Source organism: Lolium rigidum, chromosome 7 (assembly GCF_022539505.1).
Source record: "Lolium rigidum isolate FL_2022 chromosome 7, APGP_CSIRO_Lrig_0.1, whole genome shotgun sequence".
NCBI lineage: Eukaryota > Viridiplantae > Streptophyta > Magnoliopsida > Poales > Poaceae > Lolium > Lolium rigidum.
This window is the reverse complement of record NC_061514.1, coordinates 48,457,104-48,472,388: the sequence shown is the minus strand read 5'-3', so window position 1 is coordinate 48,472,388 and position 15,285 is coordinate 48,457,104. Positions and strand designations below refer to the sequence as shown.

Genomic DNA, 15,285 nt, shown 5'->3' with positions numbered 1-15,285 from the left:
GAAGGATCAAGCCCGCCCCGACGGGTCGTCTCTGCGCGCGGGGGAGAGGGAGGCCGCCGCCGCCAGCACCGCCCGGGGCTTTGCCTGGCGGCAGCAGCGAGGTAGGGAGGAGGAGGAGGAGAGGTCATGCGGGCATTGGGTGGCGGCACCCCGGCTGCCCTCGTCGGGGGGGGTGTTGGAGATATGCCCAAGAGGCAATAATAAAAGTGGTTATTATATATCTTTATGTTTATGATAAATGTTTATATACCATGCTATAATTGTATTAACCGAAACATTGGTACATGTGTGATATGTAAACAACAAAGAGTCCCTAGTATGCCTCTTAACTAGCTTGTTGATTAATGGATGATTAGTTTCATAATCATGAACATTGGATGTTATTAATAACAAGGTTATATCATTGTATGAATGATGTAATGGACACACCCAATTAAAGCGTAGCATAAGATCTCGTCATTAAGTTATTTGCTATAAGCTTTCGATACATAGTAAGTCATCGTTGAATATGTGGGAGCTATTATGGATCTCCAGATCCCGCTATTAGTTATTGGTTGGAGTGAGTACTCAACCATGTCCGCATAGTTCACGAACCGTAGGGTGACACACTTAAAGTTGGATGTTGAAATGGTAGAACTTGAATATGGAATGGAGTTCGAATATTTGTTCGGAGTCCCGGATGAGATCCCGGACATCACGAGGAGTTCCGGAATGGTCCGGAGAATAAGATTCATATATAGGATGTCATTTTATGTGATTTAAAATGATGCGGAACGTTCTATGGAAGGTTCTAGAAGGTTCTAGAAAAGTCCGGAAGAAACCACCAAGGAAGGTGGAGTCCCGGAGGGACTCCACCTCCATGGCCGGCCAACCCTAGAGGGGGAGGAGTCCCAAGTGGACTCCCCCAAAGGGGGCCGGCCACCCCCTCCATGGAAGGTGGAACTCCCACCTCAAGTGGGAGTCCTAGCTTGGGTAGGTTACCCTTTCATATGGAAGGTATTGGGTTCGGGTCTTATTCGGAGACTTGTAGTCCAACCCTTGGGGCTTCCACCTATATAATGAGGGACAAGGGGAGGGGGCCGGCCACCTCAAGACCACCACCTGGCCGCACCCCCCAAGTGGCCGGCCACCCCCTCCCAAACCCTAGCCGCCCCCTCTCCTCCATAGCTCCCGCGTGCTTTAGCGAAGCTCCGCCGGAGTTCTCCACCGCCACCGACACCACGCCGTCGTGTTGTCGGATTCAAGAGGAGCTACTACTTCCGCTGCCCGCTGGAACGGGAGGTGGACGTCGTCTTCATCAACAACCGAACGTGTGACCGAGTACGGAGGTGCTGCCCGTTCGTGGCGCCGGTGATCAAGATCTTCTACGCGCTTTTGCAAGCGGCAAGTGAACGTCTACCGCAGCAACAAGAGCCTCATCTTGTAGGCTTTGGAATCTCTTCAAGGGTGAGACTCGATAAACCCCTCGTTGCTACCGTCTTCTAGATTGCATCTTGGCTTGGATTGCGTGTTCGCGGTAGGAAAATTTTTGTTTTCTATGCAACGTTATCCTACAGTGGTATCAAAGCCGTGTCTATGCATAGATGGTTGCACGAGTAGAACACAATGGTTTTGTGGGCGTTGATGCTCTTGTTATCTTTAGTTGAGTACTTTGCATCTTTATGGCATAGTGGGATGAAGCGGCTCGGACTAACTTTACATGACCGTGTTCATGAGACTTGTTCCTCGTTCGACATGCAACTTGTATTGCATAAGAGGCTTTGCGGGTGTCTGTCTCTCCTACTATAGTAAAGATTCAATTTACTCTTCTATTGACAACATTAGTATCAACGTTGTGGTTCATGTTCGTAGGTAGATTAGATCTCTCTCGAAAACCCTAAACCACGTAAAATATGCAAACCAAATTAGAGACGTCTAACTTGTTTTTGCAGGGTTTGGTGATGTGATATGGCCATAATGTGATGATGAATATGTATGAGATGATCATTATTGTATTGTGGCAACCGGCAGGAGCCTTATGGTTGTCTTTAAATTTCATGTTGAGTAGTATTTCAGAGTAGTTGTAATAGTTGCTACATGGAGGACAATCATGAAGACGGCGCCATTGACCTTGACGCTACACCGACGATGATGGAGATCATGCCCGAAGATGATGGAGATCATGTCCGTGCTTTGGAGATGAAGATCAAAGGCGCAAAGACAAAGGGGCCATATCATATCACATTTGAACTGCATGTGATGTTAATCCTTTTATGCATCTTATTTTGCTTAGATCGCGACGGTAGCATTATAAGATGATCCCTCACTAAAATCTCAAGATAATAAAGTGTTCATCCTTAGTAGCACCGTTGCCAAGACTTGTCGTTTCGAAGCATCTCGTGATGATCGGGTGTGATAGAATCAACAAGTGCATACAATGGGTGCAAGCCAGTTTTGCACATGCGGATACTAAGGTGGCCTTGACGAGCCTAGCATGTACAGACATGGTCTCGGAACACGTGATACCGAAAGGTAGAGCGTGAATCATATGATTGATATGATGAACACTTTGAGTGTTCGCCATTGAAATTACACCTTGTCTCGTGATGATCGGACTTAGGTGTGGTGGATTTGGTTCGTGTGATCACTAAGACAATGCGAGGGATATTGTTTTGAGTGGGAGTTCACCTAGATTTTTAATTATGTTGAATTAAAATTTGAACTCAATTTGTCATAAACTTAGTCTAAACTATTGCAAATATATGTTGTAGAGATGGCGTCCCCAATCAATTTTAACCAGTTCCTAGAGAAAGAAAAGCTTAAGAGCAACGGTAGCAACTTCACCGACTGGTTCCGTCATGTGAGGATCTTCCTCTCTGGCGGAAATCTACAATATGTGCTTGATACACCGCTAGGTGACCCTCCTGCAGAAACTGAAACCGATGAAGTAAAAGCTGTTTACGAGACTCGGAAAACTCAGTACTCTCAAGTTCAGTGTGCCATCTCGTGTAGTCCGGAATCCGATCTTCAAAAACGTTTTGAGCACCATGATCCTCGTGAGTTGATGAATGAGCCTGAAAGCTATATTTGAGACTCATGCGGCCGTGGAATGCTATGAAGCATCGAAACATTTCTTCAGTTCGTATGATGGAAGAAGGCAGCTCCATTAGTGAGCACATGCTCGCCATGGCCGGGCATGCGAAGAAACTCGGTGACTTGGGAATAGTGATTCCTAACGGACCGGGGATTAATCGTGTCCTTCAATCACTGCCACCAAGTTACAAGAACTTTGTGATGAACTACAATATGCAGAACATGAACAAGGAGTTACCCGAACTCTTTGGCATGCTAAAAGCTCGCTGAGATTGAGATCAAGAAAGAGCACCAAGTGTTGATGGTCAACAAGACCACCGGCTTCAAGAAACAGGGCAAGTCTAAGGGAAAATTCAAGAAGGGTGGCAAGAAATCTGCCACGCCTCCTATGAAACCTAAGAACGGCCCTAAGCCCGATGCTCGAGTGCTATTATCGCAAGGAGAAGGGACACCGGAAGCGTAATTGCTCCAAGTATCCGGCTGATCCGAAGAGCGGCCTTGTCAAGAAGAAGAAAGAAGGTATATCTGATATACATGTTATAGATGTTTATCTCACTGGTTCTCGTTCTAGTGCCTGGGTATTTGATACTGGTTCGGTTGCTCATATTTGTAACTCGAAACAGGAACTAAAGAATAAACGAAGACTACTGAAAGATGAAGTGACGATGCGCGTTGGAAACGGATCCAAAGTCGATGTGATCGCTGTCGGCACACTTCCTCTACATCTACCTTCGGGATTAGTTTTAAGCCTAAATAATTGTTATTTTGTACCCGCGTTGAGCATGAACATTATATCCGGATCTTGTTTAATGCAAGACGGTTATTCATTCAAGTCCGAGAATAATGGTTGTTCTATTTTTATGAATAATATCTTTTATGGTCGAGCACACGAAAAGAATGGCTTATTTCGTTAGATCTCGATAGTAGTGATACGCATATACATAACATTGATGCTAAGCGAATTAAATTGAATGATAATTCTACTTATATGTAGCTATTGTCGTCTTGGTCATATTGGAGTGAAACGCATGAAGAAACTCCATACTAATGGATTACTTGAATCACTTGATTTTGAGTCACTTGATAGATGCGAAGCATGTCTAATGGGAAAAATGACTAAGACTCCATTTTACGGTATGATGGAGCGAGCTACCGACTTATTGGAAATCATACATACCGATGTGTGCGGACCAATGAGCGTAGCATCGCGCGGTGGTTATCGTTATGTTCTAACCTTCACGAGATGATCCGAGTAGATATGGGTATATCTATTTCATGAAACATAAATCCGAAACTTTTGAGAAGTTTAAAGAATTCCAAAGTGAAGTAGAAAATCAACGTAACAAGAAGATTAAATTTCTACGATCTGATCGCGGAGGTGAATATCTGAGTTATGAGTTTGGCATGCATTTAAAGAAATGCGGAATACTTTCACAATTGACACCGCCGGGAACACCACAACGGAACGGTGTGTCCGAACGTCGTAATCGAACTCTCTTAGATATGGTTCATTCTATGATGTCTCTTATCGATTTGCCGTTATCTTTTTGGAGTTATGCATTAGAGACAGCCGCATTCACTTTAAATAGAGCACCATCAAAATCCATAGAAACGACACCGTATGAATTATGGTTTAATAAGAAACCTAAGTCTGTCGTTCCTTAAAGTTTGGGGTTGCGAAGCCTATGTAAAAAAGTTACAACCGGACAAGCTAGAACCCAAAGCGGAGAAATGCGTCTTCATAGGATACCCTAAGGAAACTATAGGGTACACTTTCTATCACGGATCCGAAGGCAAAATCTTTGTTGCTAAGAACGGAACCTTTCTTGAGAAAGAATTTCTCACTAAAGAAGTGACTTGGAAGAAAAGTAGAACTCGATGAGATTGATGAATCTATACTCGTTGATCGAGTAGCGCGATGCACGGAAGTTGTACCTGTACCGCCTACACCGGCAACGAGAGGAAGCTAATGATAATGATCATGAAACTTCGAACGAGGAAACTACCGAACCTCGCAGATCGACAAGGGAACGTGCCACTCCTGATTGGTATGATCCTTGTCTAAATGTCATGATTGTGGATAACAATGATGAGGACCCTGCGACGTATGAAGAAGCGATGATGAGCCCAGATTCCAACAAATTGCAAGAAGCCATGAAATCCGAAATGGGATCCATGTATGATAACAAAGTGTTATCACCAGAATTTGACCGGATCAGAGGTGGGCCGCGATTGGAGATGGGCTTGAAGAATATACATAGAAGAAATACATGAATCGGCCTTGTGTACCAAGTTTGGGCTAGATCGCCCGTGTATCTGTACCATAGTAGGATACGTGTCGGTTAGAAGTTAGAGTTTAACCCGTGCGCGGTTAGGTGCACGCCTGAATTAGAAAGTCCCCCGGACTATAAATATGTATCTAGGGTTTATGGAATAAACAACAATCACGTTCACCACAAACCAATCTCGGCGCATCGCCAACTCCCCCGTCTCGAGGGTTTCTTCCGGGTAAGCACCATGCTGCCTAGATCGCATCTTGCGATCTAGGCGACTACACGTTTATTCGTCGTTCATGCGTTGCTCGTACTCGAAGCCTTTTTGATGGCGAGCAACGTAGTTATCATAGATGTTTTAGGGTTAGCATTGTTCATCATATCATATGCTATCGTCGTGCAACCCTTAGGCATCTAGCCGCCCTTACGCCTATCCTGGGTGTAAGGGCGGCACCCCGCTTGATCATTATTTAGTAGATCCGATCCGTTATGATTGCTCCTTGTTTCTTCAAGGATTAGTTTAATATCTGCATTGTTAGGCCTTACAAACGGGTCGAAGGATCCAGTGGCGCGTAGGGTGTAGTTTGCTAGCCCTAGACAGGATGTTCCGAGGATCAACTTCGTGTTGGTTTTTAGGCCTTGTCTAGGGTCGGTTTACGATTACCGTGCATGGCCGCGAGGCTCGATCACGAGTAGGATGTTCCGATTATGCAGTGAAAACCCCAAATCGTAGTAGGTCGCTTCAGCTTCATCTTGATCAAGCAGGACCACCATCTGATCGTACACCTCGTACGTATCATGGGTGGATTGGCTCTTTGAGCCGATTCACGGAGACAACCTGAGAGCCGATCGAGGCTCGTATTTAACGTTTACGTGTATGCCATGCAGGAAACTAAGCGAGGCATCATCCAACACCTTCCCGACCAGGTATAGGTCGGGTGGCACGCCCTTGCATCAGCATCGGACGTGCGTGCGGAAGGCTTTGCGGGCCGTCGCTCGGAGGGACCAGGGCCGGCCGCAGTCCCGGGAGATTCCCGGCTCTACGGTGTTGCCCGTCGCTGCCCGCCGGTGGGTTTTCGACCGCAACACATTTCGGCACGCCCGGTGGGACAATCTTCGACATCCACCGCATCGCCATCTACATCCGAGATGGCGGAAGGCACTCCGGTCAAGTACGAGGATCCGACCGAGGAGCTCAAGAAGAAGCATGACGAGATCAAAGCAGTCCTCGAAGCCGACCTCATCGGCTCTTTTCACGAACCCGCTCACATGGCATCGAGGTGGAAAGGGTTCTCACCTGAAGCGCGCTCGATGGAGTGGACCTGTCCGCCCCGTCGAAGAACGCACCCGGGTCGCTCGCGTCGGGAGATCAACTTCATGGTGGCTCATTCGCTGCACCGCCATTCCGAGAGCCTCGGTGAACACTTTGGAGCGTGTCGCTCGCGCGTGATCCAGGAAATCATGAGCCACCGGTACTCTCCGTCGGGACCAGCTGCGGGGACTTACCAAGGAGAGATGCCACTCCGGTCCCGTCCACCGCTGCCGTTCGCGTTGGCAGCACCAGAAGTGCCGAGTTCATCGGCATACGTCGTCTACAAGATTGGTGGTGACCCTAGTGACTACCAATTCTTACATGAGGCGCCCAAGGAGATCCCCCACGGATACACGTGCGCGTACGTGCCAGACTGCGATGAATCGGGCACTCTCGAACCGGCCGCAACGCGCAGGGTCTTCCGGAACAGCGAGGAGGAACGTCGGGAACGGATCTTGAGAAGCGGACGTGGCTAGCTAAGTATGCCACTCCGACAAACCTCCAGAGCTCAGCTCCTGCAGGTTGGCTCGGAACTGGAAAAGCAAGCATGGGCTGGCTAAGTATGCCACCCCGGCGAACCTTCGGAGTTCGACGCCCGCAGCCATCACCGCGGATCAGATTTGTACAATTCGAAAGACCGGTTCGGCATGATGCCGAAAAGGAGGACAATCGGCTATTCCAAGCCGTACCCCAACGAGTACGAATTGATCCCACTACCACCCAAATATCGGCTCCCTGATTTCACCAAGTTTAATGGATCAGATGGTTCCAGCTCCATCGAGCATGTGAGCCGATATTTGGCGCAGCTGGGCACGATCTCAGCATCAGACGAGCTACGTGTGAGGTTCTTCGCACAGTCCCTCACATGATCGGCTTTCGGGTGGTACACATCGCTGCCACCAAACTCAATCCGGACTTGGAAGCAGTTGGAAGAGCGGTTCCACATACCTGTACCACTCGGGAGGCTTCCGAGGCTGGCATTGCCGATCTAGAACAAGTACGACGAAGCGCGGGGAAACGGTGGCGGAATACGTCCAGCCGCTTCAGGACCGTTAGGAACCGATGCTATTCGGTTCATGTAAGTGAAAAGGAAGCAGTCGAGTTGGCGGTGGTGGGTCTCTCATCATCGATCAAGGACGTGGCCTCCCAAGCAGACTACCCTTCACTGGCGCACATGGTGCAGAAGCTGTCAGCATATGAACAGTGCCACCCAGATGTTTACCAGGATAAATTCAAACGTGCGGTGGTCCTGGTTGAGGCAGATGAAGATGAAGGTGTTGCGAGAGATCAAGAGGTAGCAGTGGCTGAATGGACTCGGGGGGGCAAGCCCCGTGTCCTGTAAGTGGGTTAAGCCACAAGGTCCTCCAAAAGGATTTGACTTCGACGTGACCAAAGCTGAGCAGATTTTCGACCTCTTACTCAAGGAGAAGCAGCTAAAGTTACCCGAAGGCCACAAGATCCCCACGGTGCAAGAGCCGAACGGAAAGCCATACCGCAAATGGCATAACACGTTCACCCATGCCACCAACGACTGCAGGGTGTGGCGTCAACAGGTCCAAATGACGATAGAACAAGGGCGGCTAATTTTCAGCCAGTACGCCATGAAGGTCGACACACACCCCTTCCCCGCCGTTAACATGGTGGAGTATACTTACCATGGAGGGTGCCAACTAGATTTCTCGTGCAATATCAACATGGTAGGACCTGGGCACCACTCTGGTAAGGACGGAGATGAGGGCAGCTGCTCTCATAGCAAGGATACAGAGGAAGCCGCTCCACGCGATCGGCTCCGTCACGATGGCAAGCGCTACATCACAGAGGGAGAAGTGAGGAACGTAATATATCAGCGACCTCTCTCTGATCACCTCCTCAACAAGTATGTGGGTCAATACGACCAACGCCGGCGATACAACGACGATGATGAAAAAGATCGTCTGGCTAGGGACGACAGGAGACGTCGTCGGCATGATCGCGACGAGGAACGATATGAGCGCCACGCCAAGGAAAAGTCGAGGGAGCAAGACGACGTGGATAGGCACCGGGACTGCCCCTTCTTCGGACACTCGCCGGGATTCGGGAATGAGCCGATTGCCTACAATCGGCAGCCGCCCAGAATGTAAACAAAAGAAGAAGGATGCGGCTAACGTGTCCGTGTTCAAACGTCTAGGGCCTCTCCCGCCTCGGGACAGGCATGTCGAGTCCGCTCGGGTGGAAGATCTCGAGGAACTAGAGGACGATGATGAAGAAGAAGACAAGTATCATCGGCCAAGGTGGTGCCCCGATGGGCTCGGCCGTTCCCGAAGCGAAGGGTTCAGCGTCTACGTGGGTTGGAGGAAGGCCGAAAGGTTGTACCCGCACACGTTGAGGAAGGCGCGGCCTGATCCGGCCGCTAAAATTCAGCGAACCCTGGACGAAGAAGGTCGGCCACAAAGGAAAGAGTGGCGCCCCAGACAAAAGAAAGCCGACGATGAGACATCGGCTGGCACAAACATGGTCTTCATCCTTCCGACGGAGTTTAGTGCTCCAGGATTAGACGAAGCACCTGTGGCACAACTTGACTGCGGCCCACGGCCGGTCATCTTTGAGAAGCCACGAGAGAGAGGCTACAGGCACCTGAAGGCCCTGTACTTGCGAGGTTACATCAATGGGCAGCCTGTCAACAAGATGTTGGTGGACACCGGAGCGGCAGTTAACATTATGCCATACTCCATGCTACGTCGGTTGGGACGCTCTAGCTCGGATCCGATCAAGACCAATGTGACATTGAGCGATTTCAACGGCCAAGCATCCGACGCACAAGGTGTTCTGAATGTGGATCCGACCGTAGGAAGGAAAACCGTCCCTACGACGTTCTTTATTGTCGACAAGCAAGAGCTCCTATGCTGTCCTACTAGGGAGAGATTGGATCCACGCCAATCTGTTGCATTCCATCCACGATGCACCAATGCCTAATACGATGGGATGGAGATGAAGTAGAAGTCGTCCACGCGAGATGATTCAGCCGAGATTTCAACGGCCGGCATGGACGTTTGGGAGACATCAGGCCAAGAGCCACTCTCAGGCATCAATTTGGACGACTGCGAGCGCATCGACGTGACAAAGAACGGGGTTAGGCTGGTTTTATCCACCGGCCTGACCGTGTAACAAAGCAACATCGACGGACAAACGTGGCGATGCCGATCCAGGTGATCGGCCCCAAGGATTTATGGAGGAACATTGCAAAACCTTCATCGAGCAAGCAACATGGAGGCCGATTCCAGCAATCAGCCAAAATTATCCTCACCATACATTCTGCCTGGGTTCAGCATTTGATCCAACAGGGAATACGTGAAGAGCCGATACCCTCAATTACTTGAAAGAATCGGCTCGGGGGGCACCTAGGTGGATAAAACACGAGGATATGAAGTGGAAGTGTCTTTCAAATGCCCAAGCAGCCCAAGATATTCTTTGATGATGGGTATTGAAGTATGGGGGCCGATACATAAATCGGCCGTAAAAAATTCAAAAAAAATTTAAGCACAGCCGATGCGCAGACATCGACTTAAGGATAGAAAGCCGATGCATAGCCATCGACTCTAGCACAAATTTCATGGGATCTACCGGTGGCACGTGCAAAACACAAGGACCTCTAGCTCTGTGTCAGAGGAGTTCTATTTTTGAGCCGTTGTGTGATCATCTGCAATATCGACCTTCAACAGAGGAGGGGTGATCGGCTCTGGCTGGCTCTGCATGGTAGTTCTCTCAGACATGATCGTGCCCAGGTCCATTTGTCTGAATTGCGTGTCCTCGTCTCGTTTCGCCTTGATCGAGACTCGGGGGGCAGCTCGGCTCCGGTGGATGCTCTGTTTTTGAAAGCCGATTGGGTGGCCATCGGCTAGTCCTGCGTCGCGATTTTCGTCAAGGGTGGTGATCCAGCAGAACTCAAGCTCATGGGTCGAAAAGATGAAGGATAGATCATGAGGGCTTGATGCGCTGACATCGGCTTATTGAGTTTTGACCAAGTCCGCGATCACCCCGTGGTCGAAGAGATGAAGGACGGATTATGAGAGACCGATGCGTTGCCATCGGTTCATTGAGCATTGGCTAAGTGATGATCGGCTAAATTAGCATGAAGGAAATCGGCTAAATAAAATTGGGAGAAATTCTTCATTAATAAACAAGATTTCTTACAAAGAAAGAGCCGATTGCTCAAGGAAGGAGGAACAAAAGAAGGGTCTGTTGACCAATCCGCTACTACTAGGTCTACACTAGTAGATCCTATCTACGGGCCGTCGCTGCCCTCGTCGTCGTCCTCGGAGCTCTCATCGGCACTACTGCCGGTGGGCTCCTCGTCGCTGCTCTCGTAGCCCTCTACGGGAGCTTCATCCTCCTCGTCATCATCGCTGTCGTCGTCGTCCCACCACATGCAGAGGCATTTCGCTGGCGGGTAGCCCTCGAGGGAGTCGTCGTCGTCTTCCTCCTCCTCTTCTTCAGAAGAGGGGCAGCCGTCCCAGGGGAACAGGTCATCCTCGCTTTCCGATTCCAGTTCCCCATCGGCGAGGAACTGGAGATCTTCATCCCCGCTGATACGTCTCCGACGTATCGATAATTTCTTATGTTCTATGCCATATTATTGATGATACCTACATGTTTTATGCACACTTTATGTCATATTCGTGCATTTTCTGGAACTAACCTATTAACAAGATGCCGAAGTGCCGGTTCTCGTTTTCTGCTGTTTTTGGTTTCGAAATCCTAGTAACGAAATATTCTCGGAATTGGACGAAACGAAAACCCGGGGGCCTATTTTTCCACGGAGCTTCCGAAGACCGAAGAACACACGAAGTGGGGCCACGAGGTGGCGACACCACAAGGCGGCGCGGCCCGGGGGCCCGCGCCGCCCTATGGTGTGGCCCCCTCGTCCGGCCCCCGACTCGCCCTTCCGCCTACTTAAAGCCTCCGTCGCGAAACCCCCGATGCGAAAAACCACGATACGGAAAACCTTACCGAGACGCCGCCGCCGCCGATCCCATCTCGGGGGATTCTGGAGATCTCCTCCGGCACCTCGCCGGAGAGGGGATTCATCTCCCGGAGGACTCTACACCGCCATGGTCGCCTCCGGAGTGATGAGTGAGTAGTTCACCCTCGGACTATGGGTCCATACAAGTAGCTAGATGGTTGTCTTCTCCTCATTGTGCTTCATTGTTGGATCTTGTGAGCTGCCTAACATGATCAAGATCATCTATCTGTAATTCTATATGTTGTGTTTGTCGGGATCCGATGGATAGAGAATACCATGTCATGTTAATTATCAAGTTATTACATATGTGTTGTTTATGATCTTGCATGCTCTCCGTTACTAGTAGAGGCTCTGGCCAAGTTTTTACTTTTAACTCCAAGAGGGAGTATTTATGCTCGATAGTGGGTTCATGCCCGCATTGACACTCGGGACAGATGACAGAAAGTTCTAAGGTTGTGTTGTGTCTGTTGCCACTAGGGATAAAACATTGGCGCTATGTCCGAGGATGTAGTTGTTGATTACATTACGCACCATACTTAATGCAATTGTCCGTTGCTTTGCAACTTAATACCGGAGGGGGTTCGGATGATAACCTCGAAGGTGGACTTTTTAGGCATAGATGCAGCTTGGATGGCGGTCTATGTACTTTGTCGTAATGCCCAATTAAATCTCACTATACTTATCATGTCATGTATGTGCATTGTTATGCCCTCTCTATTTGTCAATTGCCCGACCGTAATTTGTTCACCCAACATGCTTTTATCTTATGGGAGAGACACCTCTAGTGAACCGTGGACCCCGGTCCATTCTTTAATACTAAAATACAAATCTCGCTCGCAATACTTGTTTTTACTATTTTCTCTCGCAAACAATCATCTTCCACACAATACGGTTAATCCTTTGTTACAAGCAAGCCGGTGAGATTGACAACCTCACTGTTTCGTTGGGGCAAAGTACTTTGGTTGTGTTGTGCAGGTTCCACATTGGCGCCGGAATCTCTGGTGTTGCGCCGCACTACATCCCGCCGCCATCAACCTTCAACGTGCTTCTTGACTCCTACTGGTTCGATTAAACCTTGGTTTCTTACCGAGGGAAACTTGCCGCCGTGCGCATCACACCTTCCTCTTGGGGTTCCCAACGGACGTGTCAACTACACGCATCAAGCAAATTTCCGGCGCCGTTGCCGGGGAGATCAAGACACGCCGCAAGGGGAGTCTCCACTTCCCAACCTCTTTACTTTGTTTTTGTCTTGCTTTATTTTATTTACTACTTTGTTTGCTGCATTATATCAAAACACAAAAAAAAATTAGTTGCTAGCTTTACTTTATTTACTATCTTGTTTGCTATATCAAAAACACAAAAAAAAATTAGTTTACTTGCATTTACTTTACTCATCATGTTTCCTTTTAATTTTACCACAAAGAACATACCGGTAGGACAAGGGTCTATAATTGGGAGGAACAATATAGAAGAATTTTTCACCCATGTTAGTACCGTTGAAGATTTTGAAGATAGACACTTGGTAGAACTTGCTCCTACTTATGAAATTGCTGCTGCTCGCTTTAGTTCGCCTGTTGGAAACTAAATTTGTTAATCTCAATCCTATAATCCAACACATGTTTCTTACACTTGGTGATTTGGAAGAGGGGGAAAAGAAAGATTTTGTTTTAGAAACCCTTCTTAGAGAATTTGGTGGTCCAGCAAGAGAGGCTAGAAAGGTCTTTGCTAAATTTAATATGCTTGGTTCTCATACTAATTTTGTTGGTCTCCTTGAAAAAATGGATATGGATAGGATAAGGTACACTAATAATGCTAATGATGGTGGGGAGATCAAAGCACCAATACCATGTAAACTCCTAGCTATGAATGATGCACTAGAAAATAACTATGCTTGGCTTGTTCCTGAAAATTTGTTCGATGAGAGTAGCAAGCCCAAGACTAATGAAAAGGGAGACGCTGAAACTTATGTATCCAACATACTATGCATGGTTGAGAAAACTCCAAACCCCGCTGTAGGTGCACCACCCTTCGATAATACTTGAGATACACTTTCGCGCCTAGCTGAAAGGCGTTAAAGAAAAGCGCTTATGGGAGACAACCCATATTTTTACTCCAGTATTTTTGTTTTATATTTGTGTCTTGGAAGTTGTTTACTACTTGTAGCAACCTCTCCTTATCTTAGTTTTATGTTTTGTTGTGCCAAGTAAAGTCTTTGATAGAAAAGTAAGTACTAGATTTGGATTACTCGCGCAGTTCCAGCATTTCTTTGCTTCGTCACGAATCTGGGTCTATCTCCCTGTAGGTAGCTCAGAAAATTAAACCAATTTACGAGCATGATCCTCAGATATGTACGCAACTTTCATTCAATTTGAGCATTTTCGTTTGAGCAAGTCTAGTGGCCTAATAAAATCCATCTTTACGGACTGTTCTGTTTTGACAGATTCTATCTTTTATTTCGCATTGCCTCTTTTGCTATGTTGGATGAATTTCTTTGATCCACTAATGTCCGAGTAGCTTTATGCAATATCCAGAAGTGTTAAGAATGATTGTATCACCTCTCGAACATGTGAATTTTTATTATGCACTAACCCTCTAATGAGTTGTTTCGAGTTTGGTGTGGAGGAAGTTTTCAAGGATCAAGAGAGGAGTATGATGCAATATGATCAAGGAGAGTGAAAGCTCTAAGCTTGGGGATGCCCCGGTGGTTCACCCCCGCATATTCTAAGAAGACTCAAGCGTCTAAGCTTGGGGATGCCCAAGGCATCCCCTTCTTCATCGACAACATTATCGGGTTCCTCCCCTGAAACTATATTTTTATTCCGTCACAGACTTATGCACTTTGCTTGGAGCGTCGGTTTGTTTTTGTTTTTGTTTTGTTTGAATAAAATGGATCCTAGCATTCACTTTATGGGAGAGAGACACGCTCCATTGTAGCATATGGACAAATATGTCCTTAGACTCTACTCATAGTATTCATGGCGAAGTTTCTTCTTCGTTAAATTGTTATATGGTTGGAATTGGAAAATGATACATGTAGTAAATTGCTATAATGTCTTGGATAATTTGATACTTGGCAATTGTTGTGCTCATGTTTAAGCTCTTGCATCATATACTTTGCACCCATTAATGAAGAAATACTTAGAGCTTGCTAATTTGGTTTGCATATTTGGTTTCTCTAGAGTCTAGATAACATCTAGTATTGAGTTTTGAACAACAAGGAAGACGGTATGGAGTCTTATAATGTTTACCATATGTCTTTTGTAGGAGAACGTAGCATAGAAAACAAAAATTTTCCTACCGCAAACACGCAATCCAAGCCAAGATGCAATCTAGAAGACGGTAGCAACGAGTGGGTATCGAGTCTCACCCTTGAAGAGATTCCAAAGCCTACAAGATGAGGCTCTTGTTGCTGCGGTAGACGTTCACTTGCCGCTTGCAAAAGCGCGTAGAAGATCTTGATCACGATCGGTTCGGCGCCACGAACGGGCAGCACCTCCGTACTCGGTCACACGTTCGGTTGTTGATGAAGACGACGTCCACCTCCCCGTTCCGGCGGGCAGCGGAAGTAGTAGCTCCTCTTGAATCCGACAGCACGACGGCGTGGTGTCGGTGGCGGTGTAGTAGTCGGC

General features: G+C 47.7%; 1 protein-coding gene across 1 annotated transcript in view; it reads left to right on the top strand.

The window, feature by feature from the left end:
- The window catches only part of LOC124671294 (disease resistance protein RGA2-like), a 24,834-nt gene that overhangs the window by 4,105 nt on the left and 5,444 nt on the right, over window positions 1–15,285 (top strand). Inside the window, exon 3 of the mRNA XM_047207685.1 lies at window positions 5–101. Within this exon, the coding sequence (XP_047063641.1) occupies window positions 5–101 (97 nt within the window). The remainder of the gene's footprint in view (window positions 1–4; window positions 102–15,285) is intronic.